The sequence below is a fragment of the Pagrus pagrus genome (genome assembly GCF_965226575.1).
Source record: "Pagrus pagrus genome assembly, chromosome: 7".
NCBI classification, from domain to species: domain Eukaryota; kingdom Metazoa; phylum Chordata; class Actinopteri; order Spariformes; family Sparidae; genus Pagrus; species Pagrus pagrus.
Window position 1 is genome coordinate 34,579,029 of NC_140191.1, and position 27,618 is coordinate 34,606,646.

General features: G+C 42.5%; 2 protein-coding genes across 5 annotated transcripts in view; one reads left to right on the forward strand and one right to left on the reverse strand.

The window, feature by feature from the left end:
• tcaim (T cell activation inhibitor, mitochondrial) overlaps window positions 1–14,849 on the forward strand; it is a 42,265-nt gene extending 27,416 nt beyond the window's left edge. For both annotated transcript variants that reach the window (XM_084358467.1, XM_084358466.1), the window contains exons 8-11: window positions 10,811–10,902; window positions 10,989–11,221; window positions 13,019–13,150; window positions 13,956–14,849. In XM_084358467.1, coding sequence (XP_084214593.1) covers window positions 10,811–10,902; window positions 10,989–11,221; window positions 13,019–13,150; window positions 13,956–14,181 — 683 coding nt within the window. In that variant the 3' untranslated portion in view covers window positions 14,182–14,849. The remainder of the gene's footprint in view (window positions 1–10,810; window positions 10,903–10,988; window positions 11,222–13,018; window positions 13,151–13,955) is intronic.
• Window positions 14,850–18,748: 3,899 nt separating this feature from the next.
• cnot10 (CCR4-NOT transcription complex, subunit 10) overlaps window positions 18,749–27,618 on the reverse strand; it is a 28,686-nt gene continuing 19,816 nt past the window's right edge. For all 3 annotated transcript variants that reach the window (XM_084358463.1, XM_084358465.1, XM_084358464.1), the window contains 8 exons: window positions 27,240–27,419; window positions 25,398–25,478; window positions 24,037–24,150; window positions 23,786–23,916; window positions 23,672–23,704; window positions 23,356–23,483; window positions 19,695–19,770; window positions 18,749–19,117 (listed from right to left, as the gene is read on the reverse strand). In XM_084358463.1, the coding sequence (XP_084214589.1) occupies window positions 18,957–19,117; window positions 19,695–19,770; window positions 23,356–23,483; window positions 23,672–23,704; window positions 23,786–23,916; window positions 24,037–24,150; window positions 25,398–25,478; window positions 27,240–27,419 (904 nt within the window). In that variant the 3' untranslated portion in view covers window positions 18,749–18,956. The remainder of the gene's footprint in view (window positions 19,118–19,694; window positions 19,771–23,355; window positions 23,484–23,671; window positions 23,705–23,785; window positions 23,917–24,036; window positions 24,151–25,397; window positions 25,479–27,239; window positions 27,420–27,618) is intronic.

Sequence of the window (27,618 nt, forward strand, 5' to 3'; positions counted from 1 at the left end):
ATCTAATAACAGATTTCTGTATATGTGGGAGACATGTTTTTTGTTGGGTACTGTAATGTTTAATTATATTAATAAAGTACATTTCTGTGTGTGACGGAGTATCTTTAATTGTATTCCAGTCTGTATGACTTGTGATATAATGCCTAATCTGAAAATACCGGAACATATCACTTTGGGGTAAAAAAAAAATGTCTTGGAGATATGAGAATGGATGTAAAACATTGTCACAGAACAACTGGTCAATAACTCTTAAGTCCCTGTCCGCCCACCTTTTAAAAGTGATATCTGTTGTTGAGGGGGGGAAATCCGGGTTTCCAGCAATCTGCATTGCCTGTGAAAGGGCAGATGTCCCTCTGATTCTCCTTTGGACAGTTGACCATACTTTTAAGGTGTGCTTCACCCATACATTTTTGATTACTATTTTCTTCTGGGACTGTTTGCTCAAAAACACTAGGGCGGATAAAGGTATAACTGGCATCGAATTCTGTTCTATGTTTACCCATCCTGTCTCCATGTCATTGTTAATCCAGGCTACCACTGCTGTCAGTTGCGCTGCCCAAAAATAGTATTTTATATTGGGGAGGCTGAGTCCACCCCTGTTCTTCTCAAGAGTGAGTGTTTTAAGCCGCACTCTTGGTCTCTTATTTTGCCATATGAACCTAGATATAAGCTTGTCCAGCATATTGAAGGCCGAGGTCGGGATCCCGACTGGGAGAGATTGAAACAAGAACAAGAGTCTGGGAAGCAGATTGATCTTAACAGCCTCTACCCTGCCCAAAAGAGATAGCGGCAGAACATCCCATCTCGCCAGCTCATCTTTAAATGCCTCAAACAATTTTTTATAATTCTCTGTATATAGTTGTGTTACTTGGGGAGTGAGTGTGATCCCTAAATACCTGAAACCCTGTTTAGATCTGCGAAAGGACACTATATTGTCAAGCTCGTTAGGCCATGCCCCAGACATCATCATCGCCTCTGATTTACTCTGATTAACTTTATAACCAGATACTAGACCGTATTCATTAAGATTTTGCAGAAGAGCTGGGATTGAGTGGACAGGGTTTTCAATAAATAATAATATGTCGTCAGCGTATAGAGCTATTTTATGTTGGTGTCCACCCTCATCTCTTATCCCTTGTATAAGGGGGTTGCTTCTAATCAATTCCGCGAGGGGCTCAATGCTGAGAGCGAACAGGGCTGGCGAAAGTGCGTCCCCCTGCCTCGTCCCCCGTCCCACATCAAAGAAATCGGAGCATTGCCCATTAACTCTGACTCTAGACCGCGGGTTCATATAAAACACTCCAATCCAACCCAAAAAAGTTTCGTTAAAGCCCATACGAGTCAGCGTTTGCTCCAAAAATGTCCAGTCTAGCCTGTCAATGCTTTTTCGGCATCCAGGCTGAGAAGCATTGATGGAGTCATTCTGCCAGAAGCAATGGATTGTAGATTTAAGGCTCGTCGAACATTGTTAGTGCCCTGCCGTCCGGAAATGAACCCTTTTTGGTCCGAGTTCACTAATTTTCGAATGTCTTTCTGTATTCTATTAGCCAAAATAGAAGTCAATATTTTTAAATCTTGACAAAGCAAACTTATCGGCCGATATCCCATACATTGAGTGGGGTCCTTTCCGTCTTTATGTATAACTGAAATAACTGCCTCTGACCAGGTTTTTGGAGGGTCCCTTTCGTCCAGAGCGTAGTTATATACACGACATAAGATTGGGGCCAGCTCGTCAACAAAAACTTTATAATATTCCCCAGAGTATCCATCGACACCCGGTGATTTACTATTCTTTAACTTAGTAATACTATCTCTAATTTCCTGTACAGTTATGGGGGAGCACAGCATCCCAGCCTCATCCTGTGATAACCTGTTCAGCTGTATCATATCCAGAAGTTTTGTTATTTTCTCCTTCTTCCCTAATAATTCTCGACCTTCATACAATTTTTTATAGTATGCAGCAAATGCCTCTGCAATTTCTTTTGGTTGAGAGGTAATTCTATTCGTGTCAGGGTGTTTAATTTTAGGTACGACACGGTTCGATTGAGCCTTCCGTAACTGAAATGCCAATAACCTACTTGCTTTATTACCCATTTCGTAATATTTCCTTTTCACAAATCTGAGCATTCCCTCTGCTTTATATGTGAGTAGATCATCCAATTTTTTTCTTTCCTGTTTTAATAATTCCAATATATTCCCCCTTCTCGATATTTTGTGTTCTCTTTCTAACCTCATAATTTTAGTCTCCAGTGCAAGTCTCCTGGCTTCTCTTTGTTTTTTAATCCTCGATGTAATTTCAATAATATGTCCCCTCATAACAGCTTTGGCACCGTCCCATAAAATAGACAGAGTAACATCTCCACTGTCATTTATAGCCATATATTCTTTTAACCTGTCACGCAGTTCCTGTTGAGTTAGGGGGTCATTCAATATTGAGACATTAAGTCTCCAATATCTGAATGGTTTTTCCTGACCTAAATTTATTTTCATCCTAATAGGGCCATGATCCGACAGGGTTATAGGTTCTATCTTGCATTCTGTCACTCTATGTGCATCAGCCTTTGAAACAAGAAACATATCTAATCTAGAGTAACTCCCGTGAACCTGGGACCTATATGTGTAATCTCTGTCTCTGGGATGATGATAACGCCATACATCAATCAAGCCCAATCCATCCATCATTCCCCGAACAGTAACTGATTTTCTAGATCGAGGTCCCTTCTCAGCAGGTAGTCGGTCCATACTCTGATTTAGTACACAATTATAGTCTCCCCCAACCACTATGATTCCCTCCCCTTCGTCCGCCAATTTGGATGCTATTTTCTTAAAAAAATTTGGACAATCCTCATTTGGTGCATACAGGTTCAAGAATGTAAACCTATTGTCCCCAATCGTACCTATCACCATGATATATCTGCCATCCTTGTCTTCAAATACCTTTTCATTGTTAAAAAAGACATTCCTTCCGAATAGAATAGCAACCCCTCGTTTTCTCCCTCCTTTATGAGATGTGCTGTATATTTGTTCCACCCAATCCCTCTTTAATTTAAGGTGTTCTGCCTCAGACAGGTGTGTCTCTTGTAACATTGCAATAGAGCAGTGTAGAGCTTTAAGTTGGTTGAGTATTTTCTTTCTTTTAATCGGACTTCCCAGACCCTTTATGTTGTAGCTAACCACAGTCAACCCATCCATATGACACCACTTTTAATCCTTGCTGTCATAATGCCTTGCATTCAGTTTGTAAATCACAGATGCACTGTCCCTGTTTGTAAAAGTCTTATCAGTTGTCAAGGAAGTAACACACAAAAAAACAGAAACTATGTACAATTTCCAACTAAGAACATCAGAAAACACACACATCAACCTGGCTTCCAAGTCCTCAACTGGCCTATCTGCAAGAGTGACCAGTCCCCGTGTGGAACTGGGCGGAGGGTGGCGGAAACCCTCCGGGATAATGTCACATTGTGCAGCAGCTCCGTCGGGTAAACTGCTGCGGCCTTATGACGGCTGAGTGTAAATCACTCATATTGAGTCAATTGCAGCTGATGCCACTACCCAGAACGACAAGATAATATGCTATTGTAACATTTTAGCTCGGCAGAATATAGAGAAAAACAAGTATGAAAAATAGTAATACTGTATAAACTTAAAACAAGTCTTCAAAAATATACCCCAACAACACCATTCCCGCACCACATGCCCGGACATTTCAGGGGAAGAAAAACCTGCAGTCTTCCTCCGTAAACATGCCGACTTTCCGTCCACCTCGTCTGTCGTCCCGTCTCTCCCACCTGTGCCTGGCCAGCTCCCACTCCACTATATCCCGCTCATCAACTCGGACCTGGATCTTTAGGTCCTTCAGTACCGGCGCTGCGTCCATCACCGTTTGAAAAGAGTCCACCGTCATCCTCAGCCGAGCCGGGTACAGGCACTTCGCTTTAATATTTTTGTCCTTCAGCTGTTTAACAACTGTTTGTTGTGAATGATTCCTTGGTTTGGCCTTTAAATTCCTTTACATCCATCCTCATTTGCAAAATGTCCTCCCGTATTTCTCGGTTGGATTGGACGATAGCTTGCAGCATCTCATCCATGTTTTTAGCCGCAGCTTCAGCACCTTTGCTAGTGCTAGCTGCGTCAGGCTTAGCAGGCTTGTTAGCGTCAATTGTTTTCACCAACTTTTCCTCACCTTCTTTGTTTCTAAATTGATATCTGGATAGTCTATCGGCAGCGTTTGTCTTTGTGGTGTCGTTGGGCATGTTTTTTTGCCGAGTTTAGTTCAAATGTCGTCTGGTAGGGTAGTTAATCAGCAGAGCTCAAACTTTTCGTCCTATACTAACATGGCGCCGCCGGAAGTTCCCCGGAGATCGCTGTCTTGAAGCGAGCGTGACACAAAAGTAAGTAGAGAGCGGAAAATTAAAGAAGATTATAAGTCTAAACTCACAAAAACTTAACTTTCACTATGGCTTAATATGTGGACTTTGTCTCACACAAAATCATATGGCATTATTAAAATCATTTAAAGGGACATGGGTCAGGATTTGTGAAAAAATAAACATGCATTTTAAGTTTTTTAATGCTAATGGGTGATGAAGCGTTCTAAACCAAAAAGAATGAGCCCACCCACGTATCTCTCCATTGCCTTGAACAGGCTGTGTGCTGCATAATGTACTGCAATTCGTGGTCCGAATTTCCCGCACAGTCCCGCGGACGTGACATTAGATGACACTGAATGCGCGTCCTTGACGGCTTTCAACTTGGATACAGGAAGAAGACAAGCGCGGTGGACCCAAACTAGTGTTTGGGTAGTAATGGATTCTGCTACGGCCAGCAAGCAACCCACCACCACACAAAGTCCACTAAAAAGTCATACTAAGAAGAAAGTGAAGGTTTTATCAGCGGCATGTCGTCGAAACGAAATTATGACCAAAGCCGGGCTGGCACCTGAATAAATATCGGATACGCGTTCAACTCATGGAGGCAGCTTTAACTTGAATTGGGACTAAATACAGATGCTGACATGGCTCATTTCCTAGTAACCAAGTAAGAAAACATTACAGGTCATATTTAGAGCTTGATTTGAAAATCATATGAGATCACGAGGACTCGGAGTGATCTAACGTGCAAAGTAGCGTTAGCTGCAAACATGTAACTTAGTCCACCGCTGTGTAACACTGAATAGTTACAGACTGCGCATTTTCCACGGTCCTTTAGTCTGAAACCGAATAGTTAGAAATATGTCCCTTTATATATGGGACCGAAAGCCCAGCCTGTTATCCAGGAGGTGACGTTAGCAGCTGGCTGTAGCCACAGGCTAACGGTTTGTTTGTGTCTGTGTAGTAACATTAGCTGCTTACACACAGCAATCCTGTATCAGAGATGATATTTTTGTCCCCCAATATGTCGTCTTTGCTTTCACCTGTGCCTTTCAGACTGCATCAACCGTAATGGTAAATGGCTGTGCTTGTGTGTCGCTACACACAGCAAGCCGGCTTCGCAGCTGCTTCGTGTGTGTGTAGGCGATAAGGCATCAGCTGCACTGCTGTGAAGAGTTCATGTGCGCTTCCACGCCGGCTTGGCTGATGGCTGCAGTTACCCTAACGGCCGTCGTGTCACTATTAAGTCTTATTTCTTGATCCTGCACCATGTCCCTTTAACATTCAAAAAGAAATTAAAACTTGATCAAAACATCTAAGCACACTTGATTATACAGTATAATTAATCACTTATACACATTTCTTTAAGTTCTAGCCTAATACTTATTAAACAGGGCATATCAGAGACATTTACTGGTAATAATCAAAAATGTATTAAAGAAAAGATCCTCTGAAAGTTTGTCCCAATCATACCAGGACTCACCATCAGGAGGTGCTGTGGCTCCACCGAACACAGGGCATTTTGATCTCAGCCAAATTTCACTGCAGAGAAACTTGGGAAAAATCAGTTTTATGAACTTTTCCTGTTTCATGATTTGTAAAAATTAAGAAGATGAGGGCAGAACCCTCTACAGATTGGAATGTCACAGATAAGAGAAAAGCATGGTCGTAAAGAACTGGGTGTCAGCCGAGGATTAGGTAAACAAAAGGGGGGGGGGTACCTTTACTTTGGAGACGTGTGTGTGTGTGTGTGTGTGTGTGTGTGTGTTAATTACATTAGGAGAGAACAGAATGTCAGCAGCTTGTTAGTCTCATTTACAATTGCAAAGACATTCAGTTATCACATATAATTGTCACAAGGAAGTCCTCTGGTCCTCTGATGTTTGGAGAGCGTGGATTCACTTGTGATCAAATGAACCTCGCTTGACCTAGAAAGAAAAGAGTGTTACTGTCTCCAGGGGGGAGGACAGCCGATGTTAGATCCCGTTTACGACCCTCTGGAGATGGGTGTAAATACCAGGGGGGATCTTCTGTGAATCGTCTATTTGACGGCTTTATTACAAAAGAAAATAAAGTTCTTCTTGCCAGATGGAGGTGGGAGAGACTGCAAGGCGCCTTTTTGGGGAAAACAAGGTCAGCTTGCAGATTAAAGGAAAAATTAAGGCAAGGAACAAGGCCTCAATCAATAGCAGAGACAAGGGACATGTGTTCCTACACCTTGTGTAGACTGAAGGCTGTGCTGCTGATGTGAACAAAGTGTCAGGTTGAGATAAACTCCTCAGGACGAGAACTGAAAACACTGCAGAGTTTATTGTGCTGAACATCACATCAGAGATATGACACATAGATACCACCAATACCGAGAACTGATAATTACCTGCTTCTCATGCCTGATACAGATAGTATAACAGATTATCTCACATTAACCTAATGTATTCACAGCTGAGGGTGAGGAAGGCTCTGATGTAGTGAGGAGAGCTGGATGAATCTCCACTGTTTTGCTCTCTGCTCTACACGGAGTGGCTCTACCCAGCTGCAAAAGTTTGACACCAGGCTGCAGCAGTTTGACACCAGGCTGCTGCACAAAATAACCAGATTCAGAGGAGCATGCTGCCACCTACTGTATCGGAGTGCGTAGTAGATGCTTTGGTATAGTCTAAGCAATATTGATATATATTCGGCGATTCTTACAATATCGCCCCGCCCAAACATCACGATAGACAGTATTATTGTTTATTAGGGCCCGAGCACAAATCTCGTGTGAGGACCTATTGTATCTGTAGGCGGAATTCATTATTAATCTTCCATCCCCGAGATCGCATTTTTGGCGGCCTGAACATACCCCAAAACTCACCAAACTTGGAACATACATCACATGTGGTGAAAAATTTGATAATTCAAAATGATTTGGGGTGGGTGTGGCCAGGGGACTCCATAGCGCCACCTAACGTCGTTTGGCCCCGCAAACTTTTTCTCGGATTGTCTTGAAATTTACAGGAGTCATGGGTCTCAAGGATTTAGGCTGGAATTATTATTTTTTTGAATTTTTCCCGCAACAGGAAGTCGGCCATCTTGAATGGCGTGCGGCAATTTTAATTTTTCCGACGCATTTTTCGGGACTTTAGGATGTTCGCAGACTCGCCAAATTTGGCCCGTAGCTCCTTACCTATGAGTACATTAATTCGATACCACTACTGCCCTCATGCGCAGCACGATAGCTCAGTGGCGCCCCCTAACGCCCCCTAACGCCCCCCTTTAGGCTTTTCCCATTAATTTTTTGTCATGTTTTCGCCTCATACTTTATGTAACTTGTCCTACATATTTAACGCCACAGACTTCACACTCACTACATATCATCTTCAGACCTTGATGATGACACCTTGTGCAAAGCTTTCGCCTCCGATATACCTGGTGGGCGTGGCAGTGCAATGACCCCTTACGGCTGTTCCCATTCTGTAGGAACCCATTTCTACGCCTCGTACTTTAACTAACTCCTCCTACAGATTTAACGGCACAGACTTCACATTCGCTCAGTAGCATCCTCATACCTTGATGATGAAAAGTTGTGCTAAGCTTTTGCCTACGTCATTCCTGGTGGGCGTGGTGATACAGTTTATTTCAATGAACCCCCTTATGGCTTTTCCCATTTGTAGGAAATCCATTTCTAAGCGTTGTACATTAACTAACTCGTCCTACAGATTTAACACCACAGACTTCACATTCACTTAGAAGCATCCTCATACCTTGATGATGAAAAGTTGTAAAAAGCTTTCGTCTACTTTATTCCTGGTGGGTGTGGCGGTGTGATTAATTTCAATGTCTCCCTTATGGCTTTTCCCATTCTGTGCGATCCCAATTTCTAAGTCTCATACTTTCAATAACTTGTCCTACAGATTTAACACCACAGACTTCACATTCACTCAGTAGCATCCTCATACCTTCAACAGCCTGTGTTACACCTGATGGGCGTGGTGGTGTGGTCAATTGTGATCCTTCGCCATCACGCAGGAAGTCCTTATAACTTCAACATACACTTGCCCATCTGCATCAAACTGCTCACATATGTAGAGGAGCTCACACTGAATACGTCTCTGCATCAATACTGTGTCATATCTATAGCGCCACCCACTGGACACAGGAAGTCACTGAATATTCCACTGTTGTGTTTTGTGTGACACGTATCCCATTTAGGTAGGAAATTTCCAAAGGCAAAGGGCGAGTACACATCTGGGCGCGCGGCCTACGACGGCGCCACAGCCCAACGTACGTGGGGGGGCGAGGGCCCGTTCATCACTGCTTGCAGTTTTAATTAGTGTGAATGCTGACACAGCATTCACACTATTGTTCTTCTGGAATTTATTAAACTTTTTATTATTCCTGCTTCCGTACGTTTTTCGGCTCGCTTCTCCTCCTATAAATTTTGAGCTACAGAAACCATTCATCTATCAAAATGTTCAGCTTTTTAAGCTCTTTCAGCCTTGTACTTTTCAGCTTTTTAGCTTTTCAGCTTTTTCAAATATTCAGCTTTTTCAGAAAAAAAATTAATATGGAAGCAAATGGAAAATCTGCAAATCCTTTTCAAAAACTCATCCACTTTCAACCTCTTCTGCTCCGTCATACTTTGAGCTAGAGACACCATTCCAACTTTAAAGTATTTACAAGACCTTGAACTATTGGACATGTATTCAGCTTTTTTAAATCTTTTACAGTTTTGAAATTATCGCAGTTTTAGTTTGAAGGATTTTTAGCTCGTCTTCTGGGTTTATAATGGGTGTGTATTGCGTGAGCTAGAGTGGGTGACATCATCGCTAGAGTGGAGAGCAGCTGCAAAAACTTTAGAAAAAACTCTCTTCAGCTTGATTTGGGTCCCACATCTTTTACTTCACATAGACAATATATACATAGAAATGTAGGAAATCTTTTTGGCTTTCAGATGATCATCTTATTTCAGATGTGGGACTTTTGGCTGTAGAAGCCCTCGAGCGACAAGCACTCCAGCAACTCCCCCATAAGCCGCAGTGTTAACTTTGAGCCTAAATCTCTGGAGTGGAGCAGACGGTATCGGTTTTGTCTCTCGCTCTTGTGCCCTCATTTTTCACTCTACAGAAATAAAAAACACATCACATGGTTCAGCAATGTCTCCTGTTACTCACTGTATATATATATATTTTGGCCATAACCATTACACTTTTTTCTAAACCTGCAGGTGTTTGGGAGGTGTTTTCCCATTCATTCTTATGGGGACATTTTCAAATTTCATTCTGCTACTGCTCCAGCATCTGTGCAGCTACAGAAACTGTTTGGCTGTCAAACTGTTCAGCTTTTTAACCTCTTTCAGACTATTACTTTCAGCTTTTCAACCTTTTCAGCTTTTTCAAATATTCAGCTTTATGTTCAGCTATAGAAACCATTCAACTATCAAAATGTTCAGCTTTTTAAGCTCTTTCAACCCATTACTTTTCAGCCTTTCTTCCTTTTCAGCTTTTGAAAAAATCTGCTTTTTCTGCAAATTCTTGACCATTCATTCTCATAGTTTTAGGCATTTTTTTATGCATTAGGCACGTGTTTTCCAGCACATTCAGCAGATTTTGCAAAATCACTTCAACCGTCAGCATTCACACTGTATTTTCGCAGGAAATACAATTTTTCTAGTTTTATTTGTATTTTGTGCTGATTGTAAGTATGAATTGTATAAATAAAGAGACATTGATATGCTTCCTCTTCCCTGCTTCCTTTGGAGTAGTCTACAATATGAGGTGCAGCAAGACTGTCACTGGTTCTCTTCCCTCCAGCCAGGCGAGAAATACCACTGTCATTAAAATGCAGTCGGACTGATTCCTCTCAGGTGAACAATCACACAGCTGTTCATACTCCATATTGTGATAAAATGATGTTGGGTCAGGAGCGTGCAGCTGGCATGCTGACTGCAGGAATGTCATCCAGAGCTGTAAACTGAATGTTCATTTGACCTGCGCAGACCAGGTGTAACCACGTCTGGACCTGGACCTCAACAGTCCTCCTCTTTAGCCCTTCAGATCGTCTGAGAGCAGACACTTGCACAGCTGATGGAACAGTTGGATTTTTTTAATAACCAAAGAATTTCTGCACAAACTGTTAGAGACGTCCAAAATGCAGCAGCGAGGTTGTTAACAAATACTGGTCACATATCCCCCCAGCTCTTGCCTCCTTCTTTGGCTTCAGTGTCAACATTATATTAATTACATGCAGTGTTGGCCAATGTGACCTCACCTTTAGGCTTTCTGATCCAAACTTTTGTCCCTCCACAACATTTACTTCGTTCATAAGTCATTTTTACTAACTTTTAAAACGGCCGTTTTCCCTTTTTTGGCTCTGCTGCCCAGAACCATCAGAACGGACTGATGTAGAGGTGTAAAACTGGTGAACTACTTTAATCTGCTTGTCTTCCCTCCATCCAGGGCACACCGTTGTATTTGCTGACCAGTCAGGGATGAACGCCTCTGGACATGTCATGCTAGGAACCATGGACGTTCATCATCAGTGGACCAAAGTAATGTAGCTGCAGCGGTCCTGCTCTCACATGTTCACTGTGTTCCTCTCTGTTTTCTGAACCCTCCTCTGCCTGTGTGCCTCCAGTTGTTTGAGCAGCTGTCCAGCTATCGCAGCCTGCAGCAGCAGACAGACTGGCTGAAGGAGAGGATCAGCCTTCTCCTAGGTGGAACTCAGGTAATCCACGTGGAGAGGCTGGGACCAGTCAGGCCCATCGCCGAGCACTACAGCACCCTGAGCACCTTCTACAGGAGCCTCATGTCCAGCCCCCTTCGCCTGCACCCCAGGAGCCTGCAGGGGACCACCATGTTGTTGGAGAAGTAAGCTGTCTCGTCACCATCTAGGGGCCGGTGTCCACACCAAAATTAATCTGAGCGGCAGCTTTTTTTTTCAGTTATTCCCAAGGAGGAGCGAGCGTCTGCTGCAGCAGGCAGCAGCCTGAGAGAAGGCGCAGCCATTAGCGTCTTTTTTCCCGAGCACTACCCACATTAGGGCTGGGCGATATATCGATATAAAAAATATATCGATATATTTTTAAATGTGATATGGAATTAGACCATATCGCATATCGATATAGTTCAAATTTGCGCTGTGATCCTTGCTCCAGGCAAGCTGCTGACCCGGAGCTCTCTGCACTGCTCCCCCCGCCCCTCCTCTTTCACCACAGAGGGGGGAGGGGCAGGAACACACACTCCGGCACTCTTCAACAAACATGTAGGAAGCAACAACGTCTGCAGAGCACACACATCCCTAAACTCGTGTATGAAAGACACACAAGCTTGTAGTTCATCAGACTTGTTTTTTAAAGACTGGACATTTGACAGGACTATAGACGGTAAGGGGAGACGATTAGCCCGGGTCAACTTCCTTAGCCGCTGTCGAACACCGCCGTTCTTTCCCCTCTTCCTCCTCCTCGCCTCACTCTGAGTGTTTGAAGAGGTGCGCATAAAGTCATTGTTGAAGTTAAAAACATACTCGCCACTGGAAGGGGAAAAGTCCATAAGTAGATCCACTGGGAGACCATGCGATTGAAATCCGAAAAGGATGTCACGACTGTATTGAATCCTACTTGTGTGAGGAGGATTCACAACCAGTCCCAGTGTGAGATTCAGCCTGGCCATCAGGAAAAGTAAAAATACTATCTCCATCTTCGACTCAAGCGCTACAAAACTCTCCGAAAAGTGCGCATAAGAGCATTAAAGACAGGATGCCGCTGGTTTGGAAGTTAGTAAACACTGTTGAGTTAATAAACAACTAAAAACACACACACAACGCACACGCCAACGCCTTCTGCCGGTCGCCACAACAGCAGCGCCCAATATATATAAATGCTGCCCTTACTAGTGTTTGTCATATTTTGTTCTTTTGTGTTCGTTATTTGCATCTGTGGATTTGTTAGAGAGAAGAAAATCTGTAATTTGATTTTAATAAGCCATTTATAGTTGTCAAACTAGAAAAATGTAGATATTGTACTTTTCTCATATAAATATATTTATTTCAGAAAAAGATTTGCCTATTTTATTTTATAGGCTATTTTTATTTAAGATATTTGTTATACAGTATGCTTACATTTTATTGTTATTTGAACAGCTGAGCATTTATTCATGAACCAGGTGAAGAAACCTGCTTATTATTTATTCATTTGATTTTGCAACTGTTCATTGAAATAGCCGGTTTCAATAAAACTACTTGTGACACGTCATATTTGGCTTTGACTTTGACTGAACATTTGCTCTCACTTTGGGGAAAAAATATCGGGATATATATCGTATATCGATATTCAGCCTAAATATATCGGGATATGACTTTTGGTCCATATCGCCCAGCCCTAACCCACATCCTCCTCACTCTGATGTCCCAATGTCAAATAAAAAATAAACGGATAGTAAACCTCGAAGGGGTAGCGTCGATCAACATATGTTGACATACAGTTGTCATAGAGACAAGACGCACATGTTTTTTCTCTCCATGCACAACCGCTCCTGAACGCACCACCAGCACCTTTCTGCCTGAAATCAACGCTATGTGGACACGGGACCTAAATGCCTCAAACACTTGACACACTGCTGTGTACTTTCATGAAGTTAGACATAATGTGTTGTTTGTGTTAATCCCAGTGACCGCTCTAACCCCAGTCTTCATGAGTTGGGGCACTTCATAATCCCTACCAACTGTGACCCTCCAAAGCTGCAGGTCTTCCTCCAGAGCCATGCCCCTGAGGCCAGACAGCGCACCCAACGCAAAGTACAGTGAGTCAAACAAACCACCTCACATTTTGTCAGCTGCTTCACTGTAAACAGAGCAAGGCAGGAGTAAAAGTATGATAGGCTGTGAACTTTACATACCCAGACTTGTTTCAAAATGACTTTACCACGAAACTAACTGATGTAGAGAGACATAGTGGAAACGGAAGGCAGCGCAGTGCTGGAGTCTGGTGGAACCTCCATCGCTGCCAAATACAGTATTTGACTGAGGCAAGACATGTAGTGTGCTAGGATACATGCTACGGTGTGTTTTTTTTAGCTTTCTTTAGCAGGGTGGTGATGTGAGATGACCATAACAGGTTCTCAGCAATGTTGACTCTCAGGAACCTATAACTGTTCACCTGCTCCACCTCAACTCCACCGATGTAGACTGGGTGGTGTTTTTGCCTCAGTTTTTCAAAAATCAACAGCCAGTTCCTTGGTGACCTGGAGGCCTTTTTGATGCACTCTACATAAGTATTGTCAGTCCTCTGCAGTATGAACAGAAGCATGTGCCTGTTTGTGTTGAAGTATGAACATGAACTGAGAGAGCAGAGTGCCCCCTGCTGCTGGAAGATGAGCACACTCCACCCTCCAGAAACGACTCATGACCACATGACCCATCACTACTACATGAGACCACACCCATCTACAAACACACACTCACACACACTCACACACACTCCTTGGCTGGTCACTGATCACTGCTGCTCATCACAGATCCGTGGCGCCCCTACATTTGTTTGGTAATGCACCACACCTCATCCCGGTTCATCAGCTTTGTTATGATTCATACTTTGTGTGTGTCCAGACTGCAGGCGGAGGAGGTGGCTGTGATGAAGCTGTGTCTCCAAAACCTGTCCTTGAGGAGCCTGTCCAAGGAGCCCAGTGTCAGCTCCAGTCAGATGGTCCAGTGCTGTAAACGACTGGTGGAGCAGCGTTACCCCCTCATGCAGGGACTCCACATCTGTGTGTCTCATTTCTACTCTGTCATGCAGGATGGAGACATGTGTGTCCCCTGGGACTGGAAGAGCTGAGCTGAGGGACTGCAGGGTTCACACAGTCCAAGTGTTGGAAGAAGTATTTTTGGCAGTTTAATGTCATTCAGGCAGCAAATAGGCGTGTTAGACAGGATCACCTGTTAGATAGCAGTTGATCACAACAGATTTAATGCCTGTAGTTCTCATGTTAAACCTTTGGAGACTAAAATCATGAGTGGTTCATTCAAGCTGACCAGTGTGGGTTCATCCAATATGAAGCACTTTATCCTCTCACTGGAAATGCCAAATAGAAAAACTGTCCGGCCAGTGGTGCTCAGTGGTTCCCAGGCAGGAGGTGAAAATTATTCACAAGAAAGGGAAGAAATAAAAAATATTCTGCTGCAGAAAATTAGGTTATTTTTTTATTTTCTCAGATAAAAGAAAGGAAAAAATCAAGTAAAGAAACTGTCTGAGAACCAAATAACTCAACGCTGACATCTGCAGGCTCGACAGGCGGGAACAGCTGTGAGTCATCTGCATAACTAAATAACAGAAACACCACGTCTGCAGATGACATCACCTCACACAGGGAGCACACACAGGAGAATTGATCTGAGAATTGACCCATGAGGCTAACCATAACAAATGTCCTCTTTGACAGATTGAATGGAAACCTGTTTAAAGTGATACCAGATCTGTCCTCCCAATAAACTGTTGTGTCAGAGGCAGAGCTGCATTCACTAAGAAATCATCAGTGACTTTTGAGAAGAGGTGCATTATGACCAAAGCTTATTTCAGATGGGGTTAATCCTCGACATGTGCACAGTTTGAGTCATTTGTTGCTGTGTGGAGTTGAGTTAAAGGCACAATCTGTGACCTTAAACAGTCTCCAAACCAAAACTCACAACACAGAGTTAAAACCTGTAGTCACTCTGATGTACAGTCAGGAGGGGTCCACCAGCTTAATATAAAATAAGATAATATAATAATGATAATGTAAATAATTAGAAATATAATGTTGAAACTTCGAATCTGACTTGATCCAGGACTTTTCCCAGTTCATATCAGGACCTTTCTTAAAAAAAAATCATGTTGAAACTTCTGTTAAATTCATGACACATAGAAAAATCCTAAAGCTTTGCTTCAAAAACTTTTATTTAAGTTATGATTTTTTTTAAGTTTGGTCTTCTGAGCTAAACTTCAGTATGTTAGTGATTCTGTGGATTCTGAATGGCACCAATCACTTATTCTTTGCCCAGAGCACCTTTGTACAGGAGAAGACTTCAGGAACAAAGTCCGAGGTGAACTGGAGCTCACGGAGTCAGATCACAAGCTTCTATGAAAAAACGTTTCAACACCATTTTGACTGACATGGGGTTGAAACGTATTTTCATAAGAGTTCCTGAAATTATTCCTGTCACAGACCCCAAGGAAACCTGGCAACATGTTTTCATTTAGATAGTTGTTGCTGAATAAAAAATCATATCTCCACTAGTCTTCACTATTTCTGTGTAGTATTAATGTAGTGCCATAGATCTTGTTTAATAGCTTCAGAGCTCTTTGGGTTATTTTGACTGTAGATTGGAGGATTATTTTAATTTCCGTGAAACTTGTGGTCTGTTGGATGTTCGAGACAAATTTCAACCCAGGCCAGTGAAAGATGATGCTTGGTGAGGCTTACAATACACGTACACAGAATCACTAAAATACTGAAATTTAGATCACAGGGCCAAACTTTAAGAATTCAAACTTCTAAAGTATTATTATATAGATTATATTATTATAGTTGTGATAGTTGGTGCAGGTTGGCTGAGGTTCTGCAGTCTGTGTTACTGCAGAACTACAATACTGTAGAACTGATCCGCTCCACGGGCCCTGTTAATGTGACCCTTACAGCTTTAGTTTAATATTTGGAGGTTAAACTGTGTGCGACACCTAGTGGTTTCATTTGTTATTACCAGTCTTGTATTTGGCTTCATATCAAACCAGTTAAATCAAACAATAAATTGGCCCTGCAGCTGCTTTCCATCTCACCTCACTGAGGTGTATGTGCTGTTCGAACCCAGCAGCTGTCTCACCTCCACACAGCTGACCAGTGACTGTGTTCACAACCTGTTTAAAGGTCCAACAAGCACTTTGTTTGAAGCATACTGATGCCCCTAACTTACCAATATTGCTACTGTAGTAGTATGAAATGCTGATTTTTCCTATAGAATTCAAGGTTTAATTTTCTACATGTGAATGTAAGTGTAATTTATGTGATCAGAAACAGAGCTGGGCTGAGGATTGTCACTTCACCAGACAACCCTGGAACAGTAACAGACTGTGTGCAGTGTATCGTCACCAGTGTGATCCAGCATGTGTGCTGATGGCTGGGCTGCGTGTGTGTGTGACATGTTAGATGCTGGTGTACAGTGTAGAGCTCATATGGCTTTGGTTACTTACTGAGCCTCTTCTTATATTATGTCTCAGTTATTTGAAACACTGTTAATGTTACACACAGGGGAGGTGGAGAACCCTTATGATCTGTGTTTGAGCTCACAGTGAAACAGAAGTTTCCTCATGGTCGTTTAGGGCTCCACTGTTTATTATGTCATCTGTGTGGCATAAGTTGCAGCAAGAGCATATGACAACACATTACTGCAGACCCATCACAGCCTGGTCCAGCTGCTGCTTTCTGCCAGGTGCTACACAACACCTGGACACAGTTTGTGTCCACAGGCCATCACCAGTGAACACGTCCATCACCGGTGGACACTTCCATCACCAGTGAACACTAGAACACCCACTAACCTCCAAAATCTACAAGTTTATAGTTTAACATACACACTGTGCTCTCGTGCATGTATCGCCATCTATAAATCCTGACACTGATATATTGTGACTACATGAATACTGTACACACAACACATCATGTCAAAATGGTCATTGTATGTGATTTGGCGCCCCCACAGTCTCTGAGTGCAACACCGCTGTGGTGTGAAGAATCAGTTTATCTCACACAAGGAAAAACGGTAATAATTCTTATTGGAGACACTTTGTTCCAGCAGCAGTACTGTAACTTCATGTGAGGCAGTGAATGTAAACAATGAATTCCAGACTAATCTTTGTCATGGTTAGCTTTTTTTTCATTACCGTGAAAAAACAACCAACCCTGACTGATCTTAACATGTTTCCATCATATGTTATTTTTAAAGTGTGAAGAAGAAGGAGGGTCTCAGGAGAGTCTGAACTCTCACGCAGTGCATGCTGGGAAATCTGCTAATATGCTGAATGTTTCTCCAGAAACTTATTTTAATTAGTTGTTTGAACTCTTTACAGAACGTTCATCCAACTTATTTCATGTCAAAACACCAAGTTAGAAAATTAAACTTTTTAAGTTGAATCAACTTGAAGTAAGTAAAACTTGTATTTTTATGTTAACTTCATTTGAAAAGATAAGTTGAGTATATATAGTGAGATGTTGTATGTTGTTTAATCATAAAAATATATACACCTATTTTTTCACATACTTGATGCATAGATCAAGTACATGTGAGTATATCGAGAGTCTAATCCTCGACCTTAAAGATGATCCTGATTCTGATAAAACAATTTCAAAAGCTTCATTCAAATCACAACATCTTGTGCATGTTGTTAGATCATAAATAATGTATAAAAGTCCACTTAATTCTAAAAGGTCCAGTCTGTATTTGATATCTAGATCTACATCATGGTCTATAATCCACTACACTACAAAACACTAGAATGGGGAAGTCTAAGGAGCTCAGCATTGATCTGAAAGAGCACATTGTTGATTTGAACAAGTCAGGAAAGTCACTTGGAGCTATTTCAAAGCAGTTACAGGTCCCAAGATCAACTGTACAAACAAATGTTTGTAGGTATAAAGTGCATGGCACAGTTGTGTCACTGTCACCTGCTGCCAAGAGAAAACTGGTCAGGATGGTCAAGAGTCAACCAAAAACCACCAAAAAGCAAGTCTGTGATGAATTAGAAGCTGCTGGAAGACAGGTGTCAGTGTCCACAGTCAAGTGTGTTTTACATGAACATGAGCTGAGAGGCTGCTGTGGAAGAAAGAATCCTTTGATTCAGACAAGGCCAAGAACACCAATCAGGCCAGAACTGAGGTTTTGAACAGACTACCCAAAGTCCTGACTTGAACCTCATCAGAACATGTGGACTGTGCTAAAGAAACAAGTCAGTGCCAGGAAGCCAACAAATTTAGTTGAACTTGACTGATTCTGTCAAGAGGAGAGGTTAAATATTCAGAGGATGACCAGAAGCTTGTGGATGGAGATCAGAAGCAGCTAACTGAGGTGAAAATGGCAGACATTTAACCAAATATTAGAATCACTGTATTCACTCATTGGTTTTTCTGTAAAGCTCTTTTAAGTCACTTTATCTTGGAAGGTGCTTTAGAAGTGATTATTATAGAGGCTCATCACTTCCTGCTTGTACATTAAGTGTAGGTGCTTAGTGTCTGTAGACCTGAAATATATGAATGAAAGTTCAGGTCCATTCATATCATTTCGATTGAAAGTGTGATTTTTCTGTTGATTATTGCCAAATGTTCCGAGTGCTTTCACAAAATAATACTGTGGGTATTAACGAGGCACACGTGTCATACAGTAAATAAAATTTATTTTCATTGTTGAGACAACACACAGATTCCTCAGTCAAATGGAAATAAAAAGTCACTCATCAGTCAGCAGCCACGCCTGCATTTCTTCGGCTCCTGACGCTGAGGGGAAGCAGCTTTATAAATATCAAGGCTCCTCAGGACTGTGTGCTGTGAGTGGGGGGGGGGGGGGTACACAGGGGGCTGTGGAGACTCATTTGCGTTGAACTTGTGTAAAAGATGAAGGCAGCTGGATGGGCTGGACTGACTGGTAGGGCTGGATGGGTTTCTTGCGGGAGTCTGGGGAGACCCTCTGGACCGCAGAGGGCAGCAGCTGGTTCCGTTTGATGATCTGCAGGGCCAGCTGAGTGTTTCCTGAGGACACACGACACAAAACAGGTTTATCACCGGACCTTAACCCCTCGCTCACTGACAGAACAACATCAGGTCACGTCATTCAGACCAGACCAAGATGATGACTGCTTTAGTATTCAGAGAGCCAATAACCCCCGAGCAGTTTGAATCCTGATACCAGCCTTGGTACTGATCCAAATTATACTCCACTTTGCTGATCTGCACATTAAACCAAACCAAGTCTTCAGTGTCCACTTTACACAAATGCCTCATGAAGACATTTGTCAGAAGGAAAAATCTGTATCAAATTAACAAAACAAGGCTTTCAATCAAAAGATGCAATTTAATGAACAACGTTCTGTTACTGACGGCAGGAAGTCAGAACATCGATGGTCCAGCTTCACAGCACTGTTTCCGTTGGAACATTTGAACTTGTGTATTAAAGAGCATTAAGACTGCCATCTGATGGTTATTGTGTAAAAAGGTGTTTTTTTTACCCACACACCACGAGGGGAACCGACATGAGAAGATGCTCAACAACTTGATATTGTCTCAAAGTGTCTATGTGGAGTGTGTTAGTGTGTGGTGGAGGTCTGACCGTTCTGTAGCTCTAAGTAGACTCCCAGCAGGATGGCCTCCGGTGGAATCTCCTTGGTGTTCACCATCGACGCAGCCTGATGAAGACGACACAAACATCAACTGGGTGAGTCATAAATTATTACTGCACTGTAAAATGATTGGTTAGTGGAACATTCACACTTTAGTGAAACTTTGTTTTTCATGAATCTGAATGCAACATGGTGAACACATCAGACGCTTCAACATTTAGCAAAAACAAATATGAAGACCAAATCACAGGGTCTGAAAAGTCATCAACAATCCTGGCAGCGTGAGGAGACTCATGAAACCGACGGAGGAAATGACTGACAAGCCAGGCAAACTGTTGGCTAAGCAGCTGTGGGGTAAACAGGCCAGTAGGTCCATTTTCAACACTAAGTCTTCATCTGGTCAAATCTTGACTGATGGGGAAGCAGTCTACTAGGTGCAGACCTAGTAGACCTTTCCTGAGGGTGAAAGGGTGAGAAGGTCCGTAACCAAACCAAGGTGGGGGGATCCAGGGGCACCCCCCACCCGGGAGAAAGTTTTAGTGATTTTAATATGCAAATTGCGCTTTTTGGAGCGTTTTGACACTAGAAATTCTGTGTGCAAGTAGATACATGGCTCTTGCTAGGCACATAGTATATCCATCCATCCCAATTACAATCCCAGACATATCCCAGATTCCCAGTTAAAGAGAGAGCAAATATCTTATAAAAAAAGACGGCTTTGAGAGAATAAGAAGACCTCACTTTCTTTCTTATATCTTTTAATTTTTTTATTTTTGTTTAGTAATATTATTATTATTAAATTACTTGCATAACATCACAGTGTTTCCCACAGGATTTTGTGAGACTATGTTGGGACCTCGGACCCTCTAGGGGGGTCCGGGTGCATGCTCCCCCAGAATAAAATGTTTCTATATTTTAAAGTTAATTGCATCAATCTGGTGCACTTTGAGAGCAAAATTAAGAGGCTAGCTCTATGAATAACGTTTTCCTCTTGTAAACAACTATTTTCTGACATTGTTTTGTGTTCACTACTTACTTCTGCTGAAATTCAGGATGAGCTGAAATGATTAATCGATTAGTCAACTGAGAGAAAATCAATCAGCAACTATTTTGATAACCAAATAAGGAAAGCCTTATTTTAAGCTTCTTTGTGTCATACGTGATAGTAAACTGAATATATTTGGATTTTGGACGGCTGATCAGACAAAATATGACATTTGAAGACATCACCATGTGCTCTAAAAAATTATAACCAACTATTATAACTATTTTCTGACATTGTGTTGTGTTTACTACTTGTTTCACATCAGGTTTAATGTTTTGTGCCACTGTGCTCAGAGATATCAGCTGAGCTAAGATTTAAAAAAGGACAGAAATTAGTCGTTTGTTTCCACTGGTTTTGCTCTCAGACATTAAGACTTTAATTTTTAAAGTCCTGCTGTTGTCCTGTGTTGCAAACCGATGCTTGGAAACAGACAATATTGAACGGTGTTGTAGTTTTCCACAGATTGAATGAAATACAGCAGCACTCAGGACTTGTTGCTCTATCTTTCAGTGATTTCTCTCCTTATCGGTGAAATATGACAAGTCCCAGCTCCGGTTAACGTGGATGCCTATAGGGAGTAACGTTACCGGCTAGTAGCTAAAGCTAAGCTAACGCTAACCGTATTTAACGGGCATGCAGCTGCAGCGGCTCCGGTGTTGACAGCGGAGTGAAAACACACCTGAATCAATTCTCTCATCAACACATCCGCAGCATCACGCCTGCACCAGAAACGTTACAGTACCGGCTGACCAGGGGTCCGTTTCACAAAGCAGGTTTAGTGAAAACTCTGAGTCTGTTAACCCTGAAATGAGGGAAACTCTGAGTTTTCCGTTTCACAAAGGGAGGTTACTCAAACCAGAGAAAGAGGGGTAACTCTAGCCTGTTTCACAGAGAGAGGTAACTTAAGCTCTCGGTCAGTTACCATGGTAACATACTCTATGAACCTAACCTGGTCGGGACCAGGTTTTTCTCAACAAACCTCGAGTTTCTCTCTGTCTCCGCCCTCCTTCAGCCACACACGGTATTTGATTTCCTCATTCATTCAGTCAGCAGGCGAGTTTCGGCGTAATATAGTTCTGCTGTCTGTTTTTTGAGAAAATCATTGCAAAAATCAGTCAGTAGGCCTACATGAGAAGTTATATTAGGTGGCAACTATTTTCACTACCATGGCATGTCCTTTTGATAATGATCCCGTGGATGAAGGTGCAGTATACTGCGCAGAGAATTAAATATTCGTCGGGAGATGATTATCAGACCGTGCAAAGATGTTCTTGCATTTCCAGACAAATATCTTTTTGAGCCGTACCGTTTCACGTCACAGTCCATCTTTTACATACACAACCTAATCCGTCCTTACATTTCCAACATTACCAACCGAAGTCATGCTCTCACATCCCAGCAGATATTGTGTGTTGCGCTGCGTTTTTTTTTTTTTTTTTGAATAGGGAGTTTTTTTATACAACGTCGGAGATGCAGAGCACTTGAGCAAGGCAACTGTATGCAGAGCGGTCAGAAAAGTGTGCCTCGCCCTGAAACGCCCAGTGGGGTGAAAAACGTAGCCCTCCTCTTCCCCGTTGCCATGGTGACTCGTCGAATCGAGGCTCCATTGATGTTGTCTTTTTATACTTGTGGCGCACGCGCTTAACTCCAGGTGAAACTACTCCGAGTTGATCAAACTTACTCAAATCAGCTGTTCTGGAACCGAAAACTCAGAGTTTCCTATCTCAGAGTAGATCAACTCAGAGTTCAAGGTTAGACTCAGAGTTTGTTGAACCTGCTTTGTGAAACGGACCCCAGAGATACTTTGCTGAACACAACGTTATGTTATTGTGAGCATCATAAAAATATTTTCGGTTCGTTATGAGACTATGGCGGGGCGAATAGTCCTCGGTAATATAATGAAGTCGTCAGAGCTGAAATCAAGATTTAGGTTTTAGGTTTAGGTTTATTCCAGCCTGAACAACATCAAACGCAGTCACTCCGGTGAGGTAAGACTCGGCCGGACGACCCCCCCTGGTTGCCTGGTTTGATATACCTGGCATCCATGCTAGCAGTATACAGTAAACCAGCTCCTCACCGCTCGCTAACGTTGTCCGAGGTGCCTGAAAACTACCATTGGTAGTTGGAACTATCACTTTAAACGACTGGTTACAGTTTGTTTTTTTTGTCATGCTGCTGTGGCAACATGATTTAAAAAAACAAAAACAAAAAAAAAGTTAACCAAAATATTCCTACGCCGGATTTCCGGCACCGTGCCAGAGGTCTTCAAGCCCTGCATGTGCAACTCTCAACAGAGATCAGAAAAGCAGCAAATGTCTCACTCCTTAGCAGCTTCTGTTATCAGTTCCAGAAAAACTGCTGTGTCCAATTCAGACTGTTATTTATTAAAACGTCCATTTTAACATCTTCTGGATGTAGTCTGATGAGGTGTACGGTCTGATCTGCTGCTTTCTATTGTTCCCTGTGTATCTGCCACATTCATGATAATGATGTGAGGCACTCAGACTCAAAAACATAAAGGCAAACTGGTTGGCTGCTAATAACATCAGCATTCAGTGTGACACTTTCAGGACCTGCTGAGCTCATGGAGCTGTTGTCATGGTTACCTGATGCAGGCACTTGCGGGCCTTCTCATACTCGCTCCTCAAGCAGTAGGCGCTCCCCAGGTTGAAGAGCATCATGGCCCGAGCTGATGTCACACTGCTGGGGTAACACATGGGAGTCTGCTTCCCTGCTGCAAACACACACACACACACACACACACACACACACACACACACACAGACAGACACACACAGACAGACAGAGACACAGACACACAGACACAGACACACACACATGCACGCACACAGACACTAATGGTGAGATTTTGGATTTTGGAAGTAAAAATCAGGCTTTAATGTTAGAACAAGGTCGACTTACGAGACTCGACAGGCTCGTCTCCTTTTTCAGACCCTGTTAAGGGAAACAAACCGAGCATTTAGGACTCAAGATGAAATCCCTTGTTTTGTAGAGTGATGTGTTAAACTCACAGACCTTGGTCTTGCTCACTGGTCAGCACTCCCATTGAAACGTCACTGACATTCTCTGGGTTAAGGTGAGCAATAGCGTCTGAGATTCTGTCCAATGAGATGAGGGCTTCAGCAGCGTACAGGTGACCCAGGAACCTGAAATCAAAGCAGAGGAGGAGAAGGACAAAGCAGATGGGTAGAGGATGGTCAGTGCACTCAGCTCTTTGGACTTTGGACAAGACCAACAACAGTTTGAGAAACAAACTCAACACTTACTTGAGGGAACCAGACACCTTAGTTTGATGGAGTAGTTTCTCAGCGTGGTTTAGAGCCATCAGGTTGTCCCCCAGTGCTAATGCCACATAGGCGCTACAGGCCAGGATGGAGCACCTACAGATCAGACAGTTGACAAGAAGACTGTACAGTTGGCTTGCCATGGTAGCCTGTGTTACTGTTGTTACACAGTGCACAGGGTTTAACTTTAAATATGGTGCGTTCATAAATTCAGTCAGAAATGTGCACAGCATCCTCTGTAAGGAAGATATATTGGGTCATAATTAAAATTAAAAGTCCATGTAGAAATGAAAATTAAAGGAGATACAATTAAAAGGTTATGATGTTATTTCACTAAGAGCGACAGTAAGATTGTAATTTAACAACAGAGAAAAGGGAAATAATAAAATGTACAGTGAATCAATGAAAGAAGTGACATTTAAAATACAAAAGCTTAAAAGGTGCAATATGTAAGAATTCTAGTTTAAAACATTTTAGATTTAAGTACAATTATAAACAGAAGGTGAGGAATTAACTTAAGATGTCTTTGTATTGTGTGGCAGAGATATCTACTGAAGTTAGCATGCAAACTGGCTAGCCCCAGGCCTGAGAACCTCTTTCTCCCAGTGGTCAGTTGGTCCTGTGCCAGAGGTATAAACACCAACTCTGGCTAGCTGCAAGAATAACTGAGCTAACAAGCTAACAGTAACTACAGTCATAAGAAGAACACCGTTAGCAGCAGTTAGCTACTGTGGTGATATGCTGCCTGTATTTGTTTGGAGTGTGTTCAATAGGTGGACATTTCTTATATATTGCACCTTTAAATGGACATGCTCAAACTGACAGCATAAACGGTGACCATGACACTGAAAATGGAAATAAGATGGGAAACATCAAACATGTTCTAAAAATGTGGAGCAGAAAAGCTTTAACTTCTTGTACAGTGTGTCTCGGCTGTAGCTGTCATGTCACAAGTCAAACCTATCTGTTAAAGTGGACCACCCTCCTAAAGCTGGAAATGACCACTGCTTCCTCTATAGGCACATCTTTAATAAACAAAAGCAGAGATTACTAAACTCACCGACAAACACATTGAATTTCCTGTGACTACAACAAAATAAAAGTCAACTCAAGTGTCACCAGTGTGACGCTGCAGCACATTATATCAATGCACATTAGCAGTAGTAGCAGTGATACAGCCCTCGACACGGTCTAATCAGGCACACACCGACATGGTCACAAGCTTACGTGGTGGAAAAAAAGACCTGGCCATGAATCCTGACTGTACAGCCCTCTGGGTTTTACAGGTCGTTTAATGTTCCTGAATAATGACTGGTGTCAGTAGAGATGAGCAGTGTCATTACCTGAGGTTTTCTACCTCCTGTTTTCTGAGAGGAGACGATGGAGCTGCAGATAAGAACTTATCAGCCTCCTGCCCCTTCCCACTGCAAAACACACAAAGCCAAACACTCATTCATCAACACAGCAGCTATATGCAGGACAGACTCCTCTGTGGTCGTTATGATTGGTTACATGATGGACAAGCTGAGCTATTCTAAGTTGTGTAATGTATTCAAGTCTTTGGAGACCCACTCAGCTTTTGTATTTACAGTTGAACATCTGTATACAGTAGAAACATACATATTTCAACATGTACTGCACACTGGTTCATTAATGAATTATACACCCATCAGCCACAACATTAAAACCACCTACTTAATACAGTGCAGGTTCCCCTTGTGCCTGTCAACACATGGTCATAAGACCTCTGAGGGTGTCCTGTGGTGTCTGGCACCGGGACGTGTGTAGTGGATCCTTTGGGTGCTGTATGTTGGGGGGTGGGGCCTCCATGGATCACACTTGTTCCAGCACATCCCACAGATGCTCCATCAGACTGGGATCTGGGGAGTTTGGAGGCTCGATCAACACCGTGGGCTCTTTGTTTTGTTCCTGAGCAGGTTCTGTGGTGTGTCAGGGCTCATTGTTCTGCTGGGGGGGCCACTGCCATCGGGGAGTGCCGCTGCCATGAGGGGGTGAACTTGACACACACCACCCATCCAAACACCATTGTGGACCAAGTGGCATCTACATGAAGCCAGCACCCGAGGTTTCCCAACAGAGCGATACATTGTAACGAGATGATCAAACGTTGCGTAGTTTGTCTGTGAGTGGTTTTAATGTTGTGGCTGATCACTGTGCACTGTAATGTCCCACTGCATCTTTAACTGTGTCAGTTCATCAAGATCACTGAGTCTTGTTGGATTTGAAGCACCATTGGGCCGTCATGTGTAACTAACAAGGTAAGAGGTAGAACTTCCAGGTAGAAAACCCTGCGTCACTGAGCTTACATACTATTTAATGGTGTTTTTTCATCATGTTACTTCAGCGCGTTTACATCTCATTCATGTGCTTTCATATAACAACAAGCCTTTCACTCATGTTAGCTTTGAGACTTAATCCACCTTTAAGAAAATATGAGAATTTAAGAAAATGACAGCTTGAGTTTACCCAAACCTACAGTTAGTCGAACCTTCGGTGAGATGACGATGTCAGGTAGATTAGGTTTATCAATGACACTAGAGAAACAGCACCATATATAAAAGAAGCAGGGCAGAAACACCAGACAGGCTGGACCTCAATGTTTAACTATTTGAATGTTTCAGTCACAGCTTGAAAATGACAACAGACATAAACAAGTTTGGTGATTTCAGATATCCTCGCAATGTCTACCTGGAAGTGACAACTGCTGTCAGCACGATGTCACAGTGATTCGATCGAACCCTCCAAACCTCCCTTTGTGAAACTGACACGTGGAACAGAAACAATGTTCCAGTTCTTACAAATCAATCACGTCACCTAGTAATCTCAGAAGTTTGTTCACTTCAATAGCACTTCAATATGCTATCAGTCATATTTTACTGTCTCTTTGCCAAATCATCCACACACTGGAGTTTCTGATGTTATTCTCTCCTCTGTTAGCTCAGTAAATGCTCACATTTCAAGCTTTCTATTCAGAGAATATGAATAAATACATGATATGATATTATGAGGCATTACTTTATTTTTTTATTAGTTCTACTTTATTGACACGTCGTCTACTGGGCCTGATACAACAGTCACTGTTGGTTCTCTTTGGCACTGGAAACATGTATTTGGTGTGTGTGTGTGAGTGAGTGAGTGAGTGAGTGAGTGAGTGAGAAAGAGACCTGCAGGCATCACTGTTCTCGCTGCCACTCTCCATGCTTCCTGACTGACTGGAGGTCTTGGAGCCTGTTTCTGTCTTGGTGTCCTGCTGCTGATGTTCAGGCAGCAGCAGCAAAGCGTTCCTCAGGCAGATGGCTGCAAACTCCATACTGGCAACAGGGATTGCTGCCGACTGGCCCTCACTGTCCAAACACAAAAACACACGGCTTGGGATGATTCTGGGCAAGAGGAGCATCAGCAGGATGATTTACTGATTAGACACAGTTAATCAGTGTTACTATAGATAGATATATATAAATGTAAGGAATGATGCACAACGCATGTCAAATATTTCAGTCAATAAAATGTTGCAGACATTATATAAAAACTCAAAGCCTCTAT